Genomic DNA, 20957 nt, shown 5'->3' with positions numbered 1-20957 from the left:
TGGAAATTCATATACAAGAATAAAAAGAAAACACTTAATGTGGGAGAAGTAGCTCCAGAGAAACAGTAGGCTAACAACTTTTATTTCCCAGATCAGGTTAAAAGGACCGAGGCTATTACTCCGAAAGACAGTCGAGCACCTCATACGAAACACTACAGAAGGAGCAGTCAAAAGATCCAATTACTCCAGTACAACTGGTTCTGTGCTGTACAAGTGTGCTCTTTAAATTGGCGTGTCCTGCCTGCCATCGCCCCACTCCTCATGGGTAATTGACACTCTCTGCATACAATGAATGTGGACATAGGCGAAAAACAAACACAGATTCTGAGACGCTCGGACTGCTTTGACTAAGCCAAAAAAAAGTAGGAAATCATTCTTGTTTAAGTCCTCTTCATCAGCACAGTTTCCAGCTGAGGGAGTTAAAAACACCTTGAGTATGTAACAACATCCCTAAATGCATCAGTACGATTGTTGTGGTGTTAAATTAAAGCTAGTGTGGTTTAGACGAAATAGCCTCTTAAGGAGAACAAGGAATTTGGCTGGTTTACGAACTACCATGCAGGCTGGCACAGTGTAGTGTGAGTGTCTGTCTGTGTGAGTTGGTCTGGCCAACCTTCAGATCTGGATGGGAAATTAGATTGTTTTAGTTGGATTATACTACATATGTCAAAACACAATCTGACTGCTGCGGTTTTAGATCTGCCCTCCCATCCGTGGTACCAGATAGCCCGTAATGAGGTTTTAATCCTGAATCGCTCATTACCACGAGATCAGCGAGAAGAAAAAAAATCCCGGGTCAAATGAGGTCGTGACCCTGGATTCTTGCCCTCAACGGATCACCGAGCACCGATACGGAGATGTCACTACTTCTCTCACTCTGTCTCACTGCACACACAGATCAGTTAAATTCCTCTCGAAGCCTAATTCTCTTTTTCCTTCCCCTCTACTTGAGGTAATTCTGTCTTTTCTTACTTTAACAGACGTCCGTTGAGAGTGGACACTCATTAATGCTGTGTGCATGAGCGCTACTTTTCCATGCACTTCTTCCAGAATGTCCTCATCCGAAGGTTACCTTTTGAGATTCGAACGGATCTTATTTCTGAGGTTATTAAAAACAAGGAATTTCATCTGGGTTACCCACAAGCTTCTCGTTTTAAATTCACACAGCATTTGGAAATAGTATACCAAGTCAACGTACAAAGCGTGCAATAACTTTGTAATTTAAAGACAATTATAGCACACTGGCGAAGAAAGAGTATTGGAGGCACACACGGATCTGGAAGTGGCGCTAAAGGGAGGGAATAAATGAGACGGCCAACGGGGTTGGGTGCATTTCTCTTAAAAGCACTTCCGCATGTGTCGGCAGAATTAATTTGACTTAATTGACATTCATAAGCCAAACGTTGCAGTTTTACTCTGACAGGGATAAGGCTGTCTTCTGCTGTTTGCTCAGTAATTGAAATTTCCATTATGAGGTGTAAACATTTAGCAGCCACCAAGTGAATATTCATCAGAGCAGCAGTAGTGACACAAGATTCTGTCTGTGTGTATATGTGCCAACCAAGTACTGAATTTGCATTAAAGCAAGGGAATAGTTTTTTCATGCGTATGTGAATATATTAAGGTGCTGTTGGCTCAGTATGTTCTTTCATGCAAACAGATCTCAAATGATAAGTCATATTTTTCCCTATTAGTTATGTGTTTGTTTTGTCTGTCTATCTGTCTGTACTTTATATCTTGGAATTGTTTCTGTACGTTACATTAAAATAAAAAATTGTGCAATTAATTGTAAAGCTTTACAGAGATACACAAACATCAATTGTGTGATATGGCAATCAAGCAACTTTCAGTTTTACAGATACGATTAAACTACTGTGTTTTGTTCATTTTGTAATAAGGCATGTATATTTTTTTTATTGTACCATTTTAACATAAATCTTTCCTTCTTTTTTTCTTTCTTTCAGCCCCATCTCAGGTGAGTGAGGTGATAAAGGAGCGAGTTCAGCAGCACAGCGTTCAGCTCTCCTGGCAGGAACCAGAGCAGCCCAATGGCGTCATCACCGAATATGAGATCAAGTACTATGAGAAAGTGAGTCCACACCACCTGCTCCAGAGCACAAGCTATTAATGAATATATGTATTTGTTTCAGAAAATAACAGACAGACAGAGACAGTGTCTACCTGTCCGTCAGCATCCCAATTCCCATGCAACCTGTCCTATCCTGCACGTTTTCATCTTTTTCATGATTTGCATTCTCTGTGCACATAGCTCGTAGTCAAATGCTCCGGTCTGAGTGGATCCTTCCCATCTAATTGCTATAATGAATGAGACACTCATAAGATTTTAATTAGACTGAGGTCCTTCACCAATCCCACACAAACATACACAAGACCGTCTCAGTTTACCACAGCCACACTTGTGCACGTCTAAGACCACTTCAGAAATTCACACACAAGAGCAGCACACATACCTCGTGATGTCTGGAATTGTACCTGAGCATCTGTTCGATGAAAAACAACCCACAGCTCCTTGCAGGTTTGCTCACGCTGCCACTAAAACATTAATCAGTACTGTAGTCCCAAAAAACATGAACACAAACACATACCACACTTAATTTCTTTCACCTCAGCTCACTCTCCTGCTCAATCCCTCCTCCCATCCATTATAAAGCACAGCTTCATAGTGTCTACCATCAAACTCATATGTAAGCTAGTCAAGCATGAGCAGAAAGTTCCAGCGCGTTCGCTCGGTGCTCAGCCTGTAGGGTTCCGGTCTCTTAGGCAATGTGAAAGCAGAGCTAGCCTCCTGAGCAGCGCTCCCTGGCTGTTGTCCGTCCTGTTTGAAAATTAGAAGCAAGCTTGACTTCACTCCTAACAGTCTGTGGCATTCCATTTAAGTCTGCTGAAGTCCAGGAGAGAGTTTAAAGATCAGCGGAAAAATACTATGTATAGCACTAGTATGCTTTTCATATGTTGCAGCTATGGCATTCACACAGGTGATGCAAGTTTGAATTAGTTTCATGCATTGAAGAGCATTTCCAACATAAAAATATAGTTTATATATATATATATTATAAAAACATATATATGTCTACATACAGTATGTCTCTATACATGTCTACATGTATATTACTCACCAAATTCTACATTTATTTGATCAAAAATACAGTAAAAACATAATATTGTGTAATATTATATTACAATTTAAAATACCTGTTTCTTTCTTTCTTTCTTAAAAAAAAAAAAACCTTGCTGACCTCAAACTTTTGAAGACTAGGAACTTTTTTCCTCGTAATTTTGAGTTTATATCTTTAAATCTTTATATCGACTCAAAATTGCAACTTTTGTATTGTAATTACTTCTCATAATGTACATATCACTATTGCTACTTTATATTAATGTGACTTTATCTTGTAATTGTGTATTTATCTCACAATTAATTTTACAATGACTTTTTCCATAATTGCCACAATTGCAACTTTATTTACCTCCAAATTTATTACTATTTTTTAATGTTATCTGGCAATTACCTTTTCTGATTTATTATGAAGTTGAAATGGACATATAATAGTAGATGGATATTATGTTAGAATATCGCTGAAATTAATTTCAAACATTTGAATATTACTATGGTAGTAGAACAAGTACAAACTGCTTCCTTTTTGTTGTACAAGTGGGCAATATTAACCCCCAAAATAAAAAACGTGGAAATTTATTTGACTTAAAAATAGAACATCTTCAGACATCTTTTGCATACCATTGTCAACACACTGTGACACACTAATCTTAATCTCGCCTACTACATAGGACAGATAGCATGCAAATTGGGATATAGTACACTCTGTGTGGGTGTGCATGTGTTTGTGTTTCCTAAATCTCTCTTTGACATTCCAATTGTAAATGAAGCACCAGCTCCTCGCAAACAGCTTGCTTCTGGTTACCTAGGTTACGGATGAAAAACTGTGATATTGCCTCTGCTTGAACTCTTTACGTGTGAAAAGGGCCAAATGCTCCAGTATTCGCTGCCAAACACTTCAGTGTAACCCCCCTCTCTATAAAGAATTTGTACAATTTTGTGCTTTTGATACCCTGTGACAAGATTGTTATTTTGTTTTCTTCTTTTGAACCTGAAGGACCAGAAGGATCGCATTTACTCCACCGTGAAGTCAAAGTCCACTTCAGCCACAGTCAATAATCTGAAGCCAAGCACAGCATACGTCTTTCAGATTCGAGCATTCACCGCTGCGGGATACGGCACCTTCGGACCAAGACTAGAGGTCACCACCAAGGAAGAATCCACTGGATCTGGTGAGAAAAGCAGGATGTGAAACAGTTATCTTAAGCTATTGTTATCTACTTTTGCTAATTGGCCTGCTAGTTTAGCTCTAGTTTAGCAAGGCTAAAGATTTATGCAAATTATGATCTATCCGATTATACCCGAAGGCAAGGTCCAGCTTCTTCCAGATAAAATCTCTGACCCAGACTGTTCCTAAGACATTGTGTATTTTAGATAAGATGTTTCGGTTCCCTCTGCAGTTTGTCAATGAGCGCAGTGTTTTTGATTCGGAGAAACAAACCTAACGTGAACAATCCAACCTGAATGTGTCATTGTTTCAAATGCAGGCCACTGTATTACCATCTGGGACTATTAAGCCCACTTTCAGAAACAGTAGAACCGTGCACTCAGCGAGACCCTAAAATAGAGCCAGCCCCTCCCTGCAGCAGAGAGAGGATGAAAAGGGGGTTACAACCGTCCCATGATTTTTCAATGGAGCTTTGCTTTAAGCTATCCTGCTTTCTCCTTTTGCCAAATAGTTTATTAGCGATGCGCCAATAGTAAAATTCTAGCCAATTCCAATAAGCTGTAAATCACTGATATTAAAATTCTTTAAATAAATTTAAAATAAAACACTAAAACCAGTCATTTTAAATGCTGCAAGTAAATGTAGGCATTATAACATAATAATGTACAGTATGAAAATGGATACTCATTTTGAGATTTGATAAAGATTACATTTAACAGTGTTGTTAAGTGAGAGTTAGATGACAGAAAATGTAACCTGAGTGTAAAAATAGGAGAAATGAGCATAAACAATTAATTCAATAAAAATAATTTAATCCAATATGGTACAGATTTATTTTTAATCCCTATATTTGATAAACGAAGCTTATAGCATTACTTTTATTATTCATTTCTGTTTTAATTGCAGCTACAGTCATATCGAGTGAGCAGAATCCAGTCATCATCATTGCGGTGGTGGCGGTAGCCGGTACCATCATCCTGGTCTTCATGGTGTTTGGTTTCATCATAGGGAGAAGGTACGCTCTCGCGGCCCCCATTGACTCTCCGCTACTGTGAGTCTCATACGCTCTCTCAGTTTGCCTTTCTGTCCCTCAAAGGCCACCATAGCTGTGGAGTTCACACCCTCGCCCACTTGCGTGTGATCACACTCACCCACCCACCATCATGTTGTACACTGTGGGAATGTGACCTCTGATGCATTTTCCCTTCACTAGCTCTTGCTGTTAGCATACACCCAGGATGGGATTCACAACTTGTACCTGTTTGTCATTGTTGAACCAAGAATGCCAGTGTTTTTCCATCTGAAAACTTCACTCATGATGTTTGTCACTGATTCCCATGTCCTCCCAACCCTTCACAAACACGTATTGCTCTCCTGCATGTCCATCGACACTGAATGCTCTGAATGCTTTGGTATTCAATTCTTTATGGAGTTATTCTCAATCATCAATTGGAAATTTAATTTCCAGAAAAACTGCAGATAATTTATTTGTATATAGATTTTTTAAATTCCAATCATTCTGAAAGACAAAAAAAATCGAAATCAATTAATTTATGTCGAAGCTCATAGCACGGAACAGGAATACATGGCATTTCTATTCCGTGTCCAGGAAAACATTTCGATTAACATTCCATAGCCCTGTTATGTTTGAAATGATATGTCTGGTGACTGCAGGCCATTAATTAGTTTCTTTTTTCCCCTGTATAGACACTGTGGCTACAGTAAGGCCGATCAGGAAGGGGACGAGGAGCTCTACTTTCAATGTGAGTGGCAGCTTTCACCAGCTCATTATACACATGCTCATCAGTGGTGCTCAGCCGCGCTCCTGGAGAACCATCCTGCCGAGTTTCGTTCCAACTCTCATCAAACACCTGAACCAGCTAATCAAGGTCTTTGGGCTCATGCTTGAAAATTACAGGCAGGTGTGTTAAAGCAGGATGGGAACTAAACTTTGCAGGAGGAGAGGAGCAAGACTGAACCATGCTTTACATCATTGATCATGTTCTGGTCAACCATAACAGCTGTACCCTCTCATATGTTTCCATATTTTTATGAAATATCTAGAACCTTTCCTTTAAATATTCAAATACAGAGATCATTTTAGTTTAATGGTTTTAGCTAGCAAAAAGAGAAATAAAAATCATGGTAGTTTCATGTATTTTATACATTTAGTTTTTATTTTAGTTTTTATTTTTTTTTTGTAATGTTATTATGTGCTTTTGTAATTTTTGTTTTTTTTTAGAGTAATTTCCGTTTTTTTATTTAATTTCCAGTTAGTAATTTTAGTGCTTCAACTTCAACTTATTTCAATTAGTTGCCAAGGCAGCATTTTTTTTATCAAGTTTTTTAATCTAATATTTATATTTTATTTTTATTAGTTTTGGTTAAAGGATAAGTTCACCAGTTTTCAATGATTATGTGTAAATGAACAATCTGTTCTCTTTCTCCATGTTACCTGCACCCAGTCAGAAAAAAACATAAAGTTTGCTGGATGGCAAAAAAAAACACGTTTTGTGTCATACGGCTAAATTTTGACAGCTCTAGGGCTTTCGTTTCAACTACAGATCAAACTTTCACATTTTTGTATCTGCCCCCACGGACAGCGAGATCAGTGCCAAAATCAAAAGTGCATTTTGTGCTAAGTTTTTGGCAATCGGGAGCGTCGCAGCCCCTTTTCTCTGTTTTCTCTAGTCATTTACTGATTAATGACTTTTTATTGAAGAGGTTTTATTGTAAGCCCAATTATCCAGTGATGAATTACTCCTTTAGTGATAATAACCCTGATCTATGCTACTTTGTAGTACTACTTTGTAATACTAATCTGTGGCCATCTCTTTAAATTAATGCTAGATGATGATCTAAACAACTAAATGTAAGTAAAGCTTTATTTATAGCACTTTTTAAAAACAGTGTTTACAAAGTGCTTTACAGAAGATAAATGCATGTGTGCATTCACGGAAGAGAAAAACACATGTACTCACATAATAGAAATAAGATAATAAAACTGCAACAAAAAAGTATTGCAGAAAAATCAAGGAAAGGCCCTAGTGGACAAATGTGTTTTGAGATACTTTTAAAAAGGGCATAGTGAGTCAATTGCTCGTAGGCTGTCAGGAAGTTAGTTTCATAGCTTGGGACCAAAATGGCTAAAGCCTGACTCACCAATGTTTAGCTGTGTTTTAGTACAACCAGCAACTTACCATTGGATGTTCGGAGCAATCTTACAGAAGTATTTTTATTCAACCAATTAGAAAGGTATATTGAGGCAGTACCAGGAAGACATTTAACAAACTAATGAGAGGATCTTGAATTCAATTCGGAATGATACAGGCAAGGAAGGGATCTGAGTGTTGAAGCTGCATTCTGAACTCTTTGTAAATGTTTAAAAGAGCTCTTTGGTAGCCCAGCGAAAAACACTATTGCAGTAGTCAAGTCCAGAAGTTCCATTAATCAGAAGGGGAGAAAATATCATGGGCTTTGGAGATGTTTAAACAGTTTAACATCCAGATATGATCAGATATATTGTGCACATTGCCATATTTAAATCTATTCCACAGAATTCAAGTGTGTGCAAATTCTGCCAATAACTGTATAGAGTTACTGTCAATGCTCTATGATCACAGATTACATGTCTAGCATTGCCTGTGGTGCAAAACTAGGCCATAACCCTACAGAAACATGCCCTCATCACCAGATCTTCATCTAAAGAGAGCTTACAGACCTCTTAGCGTTAAGATGTTCCTCTAGGTGTTTGACTTCTGCATTCTGAACCCCTGCGCCCAGGCCTCTCGGCCAGTAAGATGTTTTCTCTCAGCAGTCCCTAATGAAGCCCCTGGAGATAGCACTGGCAACGGCCTCCCTAGACTTGCTCTGCTAATGATCAGTGCTGTAGGCAAACTGCTGATTTGGAAACAAAGGTTCAAGGTGGCACAGCTTGCTTGTTCAGGGGCAGCTCAATCTCACTAGCGTTCTTGCCCACACGCTGAGGCTTACAGCTTGCCATATTCTCGCCGTCATGCAACCCTGCCAAAACCAGCAGCAGACACTACAGACAACATCTGCTTTTAAAGAGAACCTGCTCAGCTACGCAAAACCACAAGATGCTAGCTGGTTTGACAAAAGGCAGATAAGGCGCGCATCGTACTCGTACGCCCAATTTGTTGCTCGTGTTGTGCGGGCAGCAGTGATAAACACGTTCTATCAGATTTACTGACAACTTAGATGGACGAAGCAATTATAGCAGGCAAGAAGAAGGGAAATATCTGCTGCCGTTGCATATGACTGGAGCACAATGCCCGTTTGCTTATGTCATCGTGTAGGCCGACACTGCCTTGAAGGAACTGGGGGATATCAGGAAAAAGCTCTCTCCCTGTTCCTCGGCATTGCTTTTGTTGCAAATTAGTAATTTAATTACTCGTTAGCAACAGTCCATTTTAGTCGTTTTCATCTCAGCATGATGTAGCCTATTACTTTTTGCATCTCATTAAGTGGAGCTTAATGTTGAAGTTGACAGGTAGCAATGTAATTATAGGATTTGATTAGATAGTAAGACTGGGCGAACACATTAATTGGCCTTTAAATAAAAAGTGTTGCGTATAGATCAAATAAAGTCAAATATTGCCAATTGGGCATTCTAATTTATTAATATAATTAGTGCTTTATTAATATGATTAATGCAAATTATTATGAGCATCATAATGTTTTAATAATTGTTACAATGAATAATCAATTCCATCCATGGTATTAATAAAATAATTAATACTAATATTGTTTTATTATAAATATTATTACAAATAATTAATATACTGCATGTTTTTTAGATATTGTCTTTTATATATTTAAATATTTATTAATAATAATAATAATAATAATAAATCTCTCATGTTTGTTTCACAGTGCAGTGGAACATTCTTTCTCGGCATTCAAACAATAGCTCAGTTTTATGAAACCCATTATCCAATGAGTGACAGCTATGTATACTGCTGCCATGCTGTATGGCTAATACCCTTTCGGTTCCATTGTGAGAAGGTTAACAAGAAAATGTAATAGCGTTTTTTCTGAAATATGTGTGGGAAAATAAAAGCATAGGTTTTATTATTTGATGAAAGAGACCTTTTGACATGCTATCTTCCATCACAGTGTGCTGTTTAGCCCACAGTAATCGCATCCGTCCATCAAGGGCTCTGTGTGTGTGCGGCATGCATATTTAATCGTAACAGTAATCCTCTTACCCTTCTACAGTTAAATTTCCAGGCACCAAAACATACATTGACCCTGAAACCTACGAGGACCCGAACAGGGCTGTCCATCAGTTCGCGAAGGAGCTGGATGCCTCTTGCATTAAGATTGAGAGGGTTATCGGCGCAGGTGAGCTCTTCTCTTGTCTTCTCCGCTGCCTCGCTTTAGTCACACACCTCTCTCATTTATCACAATGACAACCAAATATTTACACTCTCGATCGCGGCCAGAGCATCTCTCTGGCCTCCTGTTATTGATAGCGCTGCTGTAGGATTGGTTTATAATTAATATGTCTTCTCTTAAGGCCAGGATGCACATAAATGCATCGCCATTGATGAATTGCTGCCACATCCCTTTTAGTTACAAACCAAATAAGTGTGTAAGCGTGTCCTCTATATAGCATATCCAATTATCTGCTCTCTTGGTTGCACTCCCCTGTGTACCGATGCATAGCATCATATAATGCTGAATCCTGCTGCCTGCACGACTGATATGTATTAAGCACCATCGGAACAGGTAACGGTGTTAAACTTGACCCGGATCTCTCGAACTCAGCTTGCGGGTGGTTGCGTGTTTCACAGGAGAGTTTGGAGAGGTGTGCAGTGGACGACTGAAGCTGCCGGGAAAGAGGGACGTGTCGGTGGCCATAAAAACGCTGAAAGTAGGCTACACTGAAAAACAAAGGCGGGACTTCCTGTGCGAGGCCAGCATAATGGGCCAGTTTGATCACCCGAATGTGGTCCATCTGGAGGGTGTCGTCACAAGAGGTGGGAAGTTCATCACGTGCATATGCTTTGAATACTGGATGTGGCTTCTTAACTACTGTAGCAAGACGTCCTTACCTTGTAAAAAAGAAGTGTACTTAAAGAGAGTACTCTTTCATGACTGTTTCTAAATATCCTTAAATACACTTTTAAAAAGTGCACTTTGTAGTAATGTCAAATTAAAAGTTTTACTTTAAAGCATGACAGGATTATTAAATCGTAATGATTTGAAATGTTTTTTTTAAAGAAGCTCTTATTTTGATGTGCTGACTAACATACTAAAGTGCATGCAAAGTATTTGATCATAATTTGATCTGTAGTGCATGTTATTCAATATGTTTGACATTTTATATATTTTTAAATCTTAAATACACATCAAACAAAATGACAAGGCCAATTGTAGTCCGATGAAGCAAAGCTACAATCCTATTATGTAGGTCTGTTAGTCTGACTTTGCAAAATCAGTTAGACTAAAGCAGTTACATGACATTTAAACAAGACAAAGTATTGCTTAGTCTGGCAGAAATTGAACTTTAATGGTGCACTATTAATCTTCTAAATTCTGAAGAGTTATGACTTACCGTAAGCTCAGTTGTGAAGTCATATTGTTATGATTTGATCTTGTAATTTTCGATAAAATTATTTGTGGCTCAGGGTCGTTTATTATTATTTTTGGCGGGTGTACATTCCAAAAGTGTTTATGAAAAGCCCTGTCGTCAGTCTAAAGTGAATCCAGTGTTGTAGAATTGTCTGCAAATTGTTTCTCATTACTGCTTTCGTACAGTGTGCGTTGGCCGCACTTCACTTTAATGGAGTCTGTTCTTTGCTCTTTCAGGAAAACCAGTCATGATAGTAATTGAATACATGGAAAATGGCTCATTAGATGCATTCCTCAGGGTACGTATAAACCACCCTAGACAATCTGGTCAGTGAATACAATATCTTTTCTGTTCTGTTCATTACACCCACTGCGATTTACCATTCCATTGCTCATTCTTGGGCCGTGTTACTGTCAGCATCCCCCCCACGTGGTGGATGGAGCATGTGTCTGTTGTGCGGTGGTGATGGATAGACAACGTTTCTCTGTTTGTGTTTGCACAGAAACATGATGGGCAGTTCACTGTGATTCAGTTGGTGGGAATGCTGCGTGGCATCGCAGCCGGGATGAGATACCTCTCAGACATGGGCTACGTCCATCGCGATCTGGCGGCGCGAAACATTCTTGTCAACAGCAATCTAGTATGTAAAGTGTCCGACTTTGGCCTGTCCAGAGTGATTGACGACGATCCCGAAGCTGTCTACACAACAACGGTGAGTCAATTAAGCTGCTGTCTCATTGTACCTGCCTTGGAAGCCCATGGCGCTCTCAGAATAAACAAATCAATCCGTGCTGTACAAATATAGATACTGTTTGTGGTGCATTGTGATGGTAGAATCTTACAGAACATCAATACAATATTTTCTAACTCTTCTCTGGTTGATGCAGAGTGTACTGAATGTGATTTTCAATGTTTTTAAATCTACACATTACTAAACAGGGTGGCAAGATCCCAGTTCGGTGGACAGCAATGGAAGCCATCCAGTACCGTAAATTCACATCAGCTAGTGATGTGTGGAGCTACGGGATTGTCATGTGGGAGGTCATGTCCTACGGTGAACGACCTTACTGGGACATGTCCAATCAAGATGTAAGTTACTGTTTTTGTACAGACACATTTAACCAAATGGTTCTGGAAATGGGAATATAATGTAACGTAATACAGTATACTATAATATAATATAATAAAAAATACTTATACAATTATTACACATAAAAGTATTAAAAAAAAAAAATGATAAAAGTACAAATTATATTATAGTATTATATGAAATTTCTACAATTACTTACAACTTGTATTATATTTTATATAACAATATACTACAGTAATAAACTGTATTATATAGTGTACAAAAGTTTACTTATTCATGCAGTTTAGCAATCAGTAAACTTTTTTTGTTTTATTCATTCAAATCAAGTTGAACATATCATCAGTCAATCAGCCAGTCATCATCACAATATCAATTCACCAGTCACCACTGCACTGAAGGCATATGTAGGTTCTGTGATCATCATGATTTAAATTCCTTCTACAATAATTTGTATTCATTAATGCCGCTAGGCTTGCTGCAAGAGTCAGTTTTACCAGTGTTACACAGTGTTCAACCACACTCCGGTTACCTCACTTGCCCACCGCGGCACCGTACCCCACCGTCGTTTTGATTTTTTATATTAATAAAAGTCTTTTAGTTCAGTTAGAGAATAGACACTACAGTTAAAATGAGCCAAATGAGAGTCACAGCACAGATCAGCAGCAGGAGTCAGAATTAATTTATCACGTGAAGAGAGTGAGGCGAGCTGACTGACAAGGCGATGGTGGAAGATTTGGTTTCAAAGCAAAAGGTAAAAGGTCCTATTTGGCTATATTTTGGATTTAAACCCAATGCTAATAGGGACCCTGCATAGGGTTAGTTGTCATTTTGTAGTTGTTGTGTTTTTCATTAAGACAAATAATGAACCCACCATTCAAGCAAATGCTGCCTCCGAATTGGCGCTAATTCGAAGGCGAAAGTAAAATGGCACACTGCCGCACGGGCATTCATAAGCGATTTAAAAGTGAGGTGGAAAAGAGGGAAAACTGCCCCACACCTCAGTGATACCGTTGATACCGGTATTAAAGGTGTTGTCACACTGGTGAGAAAATGATGATAAATGCCAACATTATACATATTTGATAACCTTCAAGCATCTTTCATGCTGTTGGAAAACTAAAAGTTTTTCAATGTCCTTTGTACTTTATCAAGGCACTTTTAGCAGAAAATAGAAGTCTCTTGTTAGTTCAGCTTATTTTATAGTCTTGTAAAACCACGGCTTGCATTAAAAGTCCTTAGTTACAACGTGAGCATAATCTGTAGGTATTCAAGCATCAGGACAGTTAAGCACACCTGACACTTTGAATTTTCTAGCTGGATATCAACACAGGTGTCAGGAGTGACCTTGTTTTAATGATACATTTTGAGGATAAAAAGGTTTAATGGATCTGCGGAAAGGAATGGAGTGTTTTGCTTGTAGAATTCCTTTTTGTATTCTGCTACACTTTCAACCTTTATAATGAGAAATGATAATGCGTGCCAAATTCATCATTAGCAGAGTTCAATCAATTCAAAGATATCTGCTTAGCCATGCAAAACCTTCGGAACGATCTGCGCGCTGAGCTTTTGTCTCAAAGAAATTGGGACAGCAAAGTGCCGTTCATCATTCTGATCACATGCGTGCAGGGTTTTCAAGTTGAACCGGATGGAAATTCAGATATGGTCACGGCTAATGATATGTATGAGGGAAAGTGTTGTTAATCCGCCACTGTATGTAGGCACTTGTCTTGTGTACAATGCTCTGTTAGGCAGACTCTTTGTCAAAATTACACAAGCTTGAGAGAAGGTAAACAACCCTTATCAGTGAAACTAATGATGACTTATAATTCTCTGCTCCCTAGCAAACGTTAGCTCTCCATGGAAGTGAATAGCTAGTATCAGTCTTTAATGTTATTATTTTTTGCGTTCGAACATTCGCCTCAGTGGAGTCTTGATACTTGTCAGGTCTCAACGTCAGATGTTTTTATACCCTTTTGAGAAGGAGGCGAACAACTCCTTGAGGGCTGCTAAAAAAAGAAGGGAATATTTACATTTCTTCAACTCTTTCTGTTTTGACACTTTTCTTTCCGTAGCTCAAACCTGGTTTAGAGAGACACGACGAGAATAGCAGATGAGGATTTGGGGAAAATATACAGTCTGCTTTTACTATTCCTTGGGAGTAGACGAGGGGGGAAAACATGGTTCTGGACAAGCCAAATCTATGTTTAGTTTAGTCGACTCAGATTTAAATAATTCTATCAATTTAGGTGCTAGTTGTGAGCCCATGTTTTGTACGATAATCGTATTTCCACATTTTTTTTACTGACAAATACATACAGACACAGACACACTAATGTTCAAAAGTGTAGGGTTGGCACAATTATTTAAATGTTTTTGAAAGAAGCCTCATTTACAGCAAAAAGTAAAAACAGTAATATTGTAATATATTCAAATATAAGAAGAGTTATTTTAAATTGTAATAATATGTTTTAAAATGCCATTTATTCCTGTGATGGCAAAGTTAAACTTTCAGCAGCCATTAATCCAGTCTTCAGCATCACTTGATCTGTCTGAAATCATTCTAAGATGCTGATTTGGTGCTCAAGAAACATTTCTTATTGTTATAATTTCTTAGCATGCCGAGTAAGTAGGACAACAGGTGATTTTATTGCTCTATGGACCCGTTCAATTCATAAACCATGACGTGCACAGACACCCAGGCAACAGCGTGTTCATCCTTGGTTTAAACTGTAACCTTGTGATAGTATGATAGTATGACTGTCACAAGCAGCTGTTGAACAAACAGCTTTCAGTGCGCTTGCTTCATTCACATCCAGTTCATGTGGTACTCTTTCCTTGCGCTCAGGCACCCTCCAAAAACCAGTGAGAGAATAATCACATCTGGTTAGCCTGCTTTTCTTCTGTTGTAGTTTGTAATGCTGGAGGTAAACCACAACAGATTTATCCAGCAAAGCGGCTGTTTACAGAGTCCTGATTAAAGGATGAGCAAGTGGAAAGAGGGATACAAATAGAGAGCTGGAGGTGCAGGCAGGGCTTTGTGTACTTTCTGTTCTGGATGCTAATGGCTAAGCTACTCGTTTTGACCTCTGTCTCTCAACCACTTGGTTTTCTTTTGCACCTTTTCTAATTTTCCATCTCTCATTTTGATCTTGCAGGTCATAAAGGCTATAGAGGAGGGTTATCGTCTTCCCGCCCCCATGGACTGCCCTCCTGGCCTCCATCAGCTCATGTTGGACTGCTGGCAGAAAGACCGAGCAGACCGACCCAAATTTGACCAGATCGTCGGCATCTTGGACAAAATGATCCGCAACCCTAACACCTTAAAAACGCCGATGGGAACGTGTACGCGGTGAGGACACCCATTTAATTTTTTTTTTTTTTTACTGCCCAGCTTTATCTATTTCTGCTCAAAGAAAGTGTTGCCATTCACAGACCAGCTTTGTTTTTACGATGCGTGGAAGTTGGTTGTTATGTTTTATACTCCTGCACCTCACTGCAATGTCTTTCAGCCCTTTTATAGGTTCGCAAGTAAATTTGCGAACAATTCCATCTGTCCAGCATTTGATTTATCCGCTAGTGCTTACTGATGAAAGATAAATCCTGGGGAATCAATAAAGCAAAACAGCCTCCATGCTTTTATGTTCGATAACAAGGACTTTAAATCAATTGTCATAATGAGTGTTTGAAACTTTAAAGCCGTGTGGGAACTCCAGCCTCCAGTGTGGTATTAGTCAGAGGAAGTGTGTTTACAATCACAACAGGATCTGCATCTCACATTGAAGATATGACCTTTAAAACTTTGGGAAGATACCCACGTAACCGTCCTTTAAAGGGATACTCCACCGTTTTTTTCATATTAAACTATGTTATTCCCTTAAATAAGACGAGTTGATACATACCTCTCTCGTCTCAGTGCGTGCACTAAATCGCTCTGGCGCGCAGCGAAACTTTGTTAGCACTTAGCTTAGCCCAGTTCATTCAATATGGGCCAAGCAGAGAAGCTACCAAACACCTCCACGTTTTCCCCATTTAAATACAGTTACTCGCGTAGTGTAACTCGACCTAGGACGGTGACACAAAACAAAACGTTGCGCTTTTCTAAGCGTGTAAAATGGATAACTATATTGTATGGTGGAATACCATAGCAAGTGCGTGGAAGCACTTCGACTTCGGCGCAGTAATATCTTCACTAGAGGGAGCAGGGGCCGGTGAGAGGATTTTTCACGAGTGAAGATATTACTGCGCCGAAGTCGAAGTGCTTCCAAGCACTTGCTATGGCATTCCGCCATACAATATAGTTATCCATTTTACAAATCCATTTTACCCCCCCATCTCTCTTCAGTAGAATATACCAGTACTAAGAAATAATGTTACTGTGCCATTATAACACTAATATATATCTCTTCCTTTTCCTCAGACCCATAAGCCCACTGCTTGACCAGAACACTCCAGATTTCACCTCTTTCCGATTGGTCAGTGAGTGGTTGGAAGCTATCAAGATGGAGAGATACGTGGACAACTTCACAGCTGCCGGCTACAGCTCGCTCGAATCTGTCGCTAGAATGACTATCGAGTAAGAGCGCTTTGCTGTGATCTTTCCTACACACTGTCACGCTCTATAGAAATGCATGATCTTTCTAGGAGTAATTTCAGCCCTCAGCTCTCATTCACAATACGATCCTGACATTGCACTGAATTTTAATCAGACCTCTTTGACTCATACTCTGACTCATCGTGTTGTAGTTAATATGGCCTTTTCTCAGTTTCCTTTTGCTTTGGTAATGAAATACCTCTCAGGCACTTCATGCTCCATTGCTGTGATTTATGAACGTTGTGTTTCTGCTTTAGGGATGTAATGAGTTTGGGAATCTCCTTGGTCGGCCATCAGAAGAAGATCATGAGCAGTATACAGACTATGAGAGCCCAGATGCTGCATCTTCACGGGACGGGTATTCAAGTGTGATGGAGGTCCAAAGCCCTTCCCGGTCGGATGAACCAGAACTCTCCAGGAAACACCGTAAAGTGTGTGACACGGCAAAAAAATATGAAAAAATAAATCAACAACAAAGAAAAAAAAAAAAACGTTCCACACCCTTCCGGTGAGATTAACCTTCCAGAACTGGCAGAACAGAATCATTCCTTTGTTATTGGCGAAGGATTTTGGTGCAGGTGCTGGAAACCAAGAGACGGAGAGACAATGAAAAAGCGAACATGCGAGAGAGAGAGAGAGAGAGAGAGAGAGAATCCTACATGGACGCTCCTCTGGATGCTCTAAAGAACTCCTCACGTCATTGAGTTGGAGCGTTTGAGAGGCTTTTTATGCTTTGTACGGACTTTATCGTCACAAAAGGTTGATTTGCTCATAGTTGCTATAGATTTCACTGGTTTCTTTTTTTTTTAAATCATGGGTGAATATAAAAATAAGCAAATCCAGCTCATAAGGAGTGAATTTGGAGAGATTTCTTTTTCTTTGGTTTGTAATATCCACACTAAGACAATGTGGTACGTTACTCTTCTACTCGATTGATTTGTGTTAGCTTGTTTGTTTTCTCGGATTGTGTTACGGAACTGACAACAGGGTAAAACGTCTCATCTGGAGGGAAAGAGACAGATTCAGAGGCTGAAAGTAGACAAGAGGAGGTTTGTCTTCTCCAGCCAGCACTATTACATGAAGCTCTCAGCAGACTGAAGCATTGGCAGAGAGTCGGGCCGACCTGCCCTTTTATATCAAGCAGAAATATCCCACCGCTTGGATACATGAAGCTCCTGAGGATGGCTGGTTGTGTTTTATACCAGCCCGAACAGACAGTTAGGTATATTTTATGATCCTACGTGACAATTCAGATGTGAATTAGTACAAAGAGAATTGGTGATGGAGTTTTTTTAATGTAAGAACAACTACTTCGGTGGCAATATTCTTTATAAGTTTATATTTACCACATGAATGGATTTATCAGTGCTGTTGTTGAATGTGTCCTTTTTAATATTGATATTATTTACCATAAATACATGTTTCCATAAAGAAACACAAAAAAAAAAAAAAAAAAAAAAAAGTTAGGCTTTTTTAATTTAGAAACAAATTCTGTTTCAGCAACCGTTTCATTTGTGTTTAGTATCAGTTTCCTAGCAGGTGACTGACTTTAAAATCATACAATGTTGTGGTGTAAAGGAGTAATACTGCCTTAAAACAAAGTCAACTATTGCTCTTAATTTTAGGTTTTCAGATTATTGGTGAGATCGCAGCTGTTTTGGGGAGAGACTGACAAATATGAGCAATAATTTGAGGTGCTGTATAGACTTTTACTCACATACTGCTTGGAAATCAGCAGCAGTTCTGTAAAATTTGATCAAAGAGAGTTGTTGAATTTATATACTAGGATCTCATCACCTAGACTGCAACGTTTCGGTTTGTTTCTTCCGCTCTTTTGTTATGCTGAGCTCAAAGTTGATGCTTACGCTAAAGTTTTAGTGCCATAACAGCCTTCCACTCTCAACTGAATGTTTCGTTGACAATTAAATGTTATGCGTAATAGTGTTAAATACTTTAAGGAGTACTGTGTACATTTTTAGGCTTGATTTGTTGGGCTGCCATAAAATTCTACCATTTTTGGGCTGAAGTATGTTTTTTTTTTTTTTACTGTAAAACCTTAATGTGAAAACACATTTCAAACATACAAAACATTTTTTTCATCATTTTCAGGAGCCAATGCCATTTTAACCACAAAAGCCGTGCCAACATGTGGCATTTTTCTTGATTAGAAAGAAAGCGAAGACGGAGCTGTTGGAGCGAAGCATCACTGGAGGATTTAGCCTAACGTTTGGCGCTTCAAAAAAGCCATCGACTGTGCCGTCTCCATTGTGAACCCAGATGGTTTGTGTGTGCGTCTCTCATGGATCATATTGTGCCCTGGTTTGAGGCCCAACTCCAATCCGCTATCCTTCCATCTCGCTAACCTCAGCATTGAGCCCACGCCAGGCCTTTGAATTGAATGCAAGCGGAAAGGCTCTCGGTCAGCACAAACCTCCTGAGCTTCAGCAGTAGCTGCAGTCACTCAGATCAGCCTCCCCGAGCACTCTGATCTCACACTCCGGCCTCCCGGGGGCCCCTCGCAGTCCCTTACCCTCTCCGTTCGGATCCGGGGCCCCTGTAGAGACAGCAATTTGAGCCAATTTGAGATTAACGCCTGGATTCAATCAATCCCACATTGAGGCCACCGTACGGGTCAATGACAAATCTGTCAATTTTTCTGCTTTGTGCCATTTCTAACTTTTCTGGTTTGATAGTAGCGGAGTTTTTCGGTCAAGACAGTTTGTGCTGTGGATTGATTGAGTTCACGGTGCCGCAGGGTATTAAAGACTTCTTGAAAGACGGTCAAGAGCCCACCTAGACAAAAGTGAAGTGGAATATTCCAAAGAGTTCAGCACTGTTGATTGTGTCAGAGTAATCACAAGCCAGATGGCAATTTGTATATGTTCCAGCTGTAAAACTTGTATATTTTATTTATGATTGTTTTTTCTGTTTTTTTTTTTTTCACTTAAGTACTCTGTAGTTAGCTCATTGAAAATGCACTATATTTTTCTATCTCACATGCAGCTGATTATCTTCACCCTCACTCTTTTAGTTGTACATAATTTCTCATTTAGGACCAAAGAGAGCTAATAGGTTTCCATTTTAAAAGATGATTTTTTTTTTTTTTTCTCTTCTAGGTTGGAAAAAATGTACAGTACAAACGAATTGTTGATTTATTATTTATTTTTTGTGACAAGAGTATGGAGTATTCATTGGTCAAAAAAAGAAGTATTTTCCCTAGCTGAAAAACTATTGTCATTTACCTAGACAATTTCTTGTTACATAGACCATTTTTGTCCTTTTTTTTTTTTTAGTTTTTGCTTTGTAACCTTTGTAATAGACTGTACATATATTTTTGGAAATATAATGCAATCTCTATAGTGGTGTCTGTGCCTTCGTTTTTCTGTTTTTCACAATTATGAGGCTTGACTCTACAGTTTATGGGTTTATGTGCCATTCTGAATTGAATTGAGAATGCCTTTGCCTTTCAGATACAGGAATTCAACTTTAATTGAAGCAAAGTACCTTTCGAGGAAAATCCGTTCACTCAGCGACCATATTTGGCAGCTATTTCAGGCATGCAAGACCTGCTCCTATCTACTTGAATGGGGAAATGCCAAACTATTATTATTAACACATTTGAATAACATATAAACATATTTCAAATCAGCATGAAATGACACATACATTTCTTACATGTGTAGTTCCAAGCATCTCAGGAAACGTAATGTTGAATATGTGAACCGGAGCTTTTAACAGGCAGCTGCAATGATGTGAAGACTTTACCAATTGCCGATTGGCTCTTATATTTGGAAGGCGGGACTTATTCCTCGTGCACGTTGCACTTTCTCCCATTCATAGTATGATTAAACCATCTTGGTATACTGTACATACAATCTTTGATTAAGGTAGCAAACCAGATACCTAATTGCAATTTTAATTTGAATGTGAAGTTGTAGACTTACTCAAATTTTAACTCTGATAAAGATCAAATTATCTTCCTGTTATACCAATTGAGCTTCCTGTGGGACGTGGCCAATTCAAATTCACACTTGAAAGGGAGATTTTTGCACAGCCCTGGTGATTCTGTAACTTTTGTTCTCCAACCGGTTACTTGTGTGATTCAGCGTACAGACTGGAAGTGCATGAGCTAATATGACCCTTGGGAGTTATATGTTTCCCTGCTAAAGCTCTTTGACTTGAATATTAACATTATGTATTGACAAGACAGAGAGCGAGAGGAAGAGAGGGTGGGAGATTTGTTTGATGACCCTGCTCATGACAGGATCCTGGATAGTGTCATTAAAAAGACATTACCCAAAGCCTCCGACATGGGAAAATTAAGCCACAGCCCCTTTGGGAGTTAAACAAAGAGGCCCTAATGGATTTATA

The 20957-nt window shown here is 39.0% G+C and overlaps 1 protein-coding gene across 2 annotated transcripts in view; it reads left to right on the top strand.

The window, feature by feature from the left end:
- The window catches only part of epha7 (eph receptor A7), a 68739-nt gene extending 51639 nt beyond the window's left edge, over positions 1-17100 (top strand). Inside the window, exons 6-17 of one of the 2 annotated variants that reach the window (XM_084431378.1) lie at positions 1965-2089; positions 4134-4308; positions 5211-5319; positions 6012-6067; positions 9558-9671; positions 10124-10309; positions 11142-11203; positions 11408-11617; positions 11845-11994; positions 15151-15344; positions 16413-16568; positions 16844-17100. In XM_084431378.1, coding sequence (XP_084287504.1) covers positions 1965-2089; positions 4134-4308; positions 5211-5319; positions 6012-6067; positions 9558-9671; positions 10124-10309; positions 11142-11203; positions 11408-11617; positions 11845-11994; positions 15151-15344; positions 16413-16568; positions 16844-16958 — 1652 coding nt within the window. In that variant the 3' untranslated portion in view covers positions 16959-17100. Of the gene's footprint in view, positions 1-1964; positions 2090-4133; positions 4309-5210; positions 5320-6011; positions 6068-9545; positions 9672-10123; positions 10310-11141; positions 11204-11407; positions 11618-11844; positions 11995-15150; positions 15345-16412; positions 16569-16843 lie in introns of both variants that reach the window. The other variant, XM_084431377.1, reaches the window with a different exon arrangement.
- Positions 17101-20957: the final 3857 nt, after the last annotated feature.

Source organism: Rutilus rutilus (assembly GCF_951802725.1).
Source record: "Rutilus rutilus genome assembly, chromosome: 15".
Lineage (NCBI taxonomy): Eukaryota > Metazoa > Chordata > Actinopteri > Cypriniformes > Leuciscidae > Rutilus > Rutilus rutilus.
This window is presented reverse-complemented; position numbering and strand designations above follow the sequence as displayed.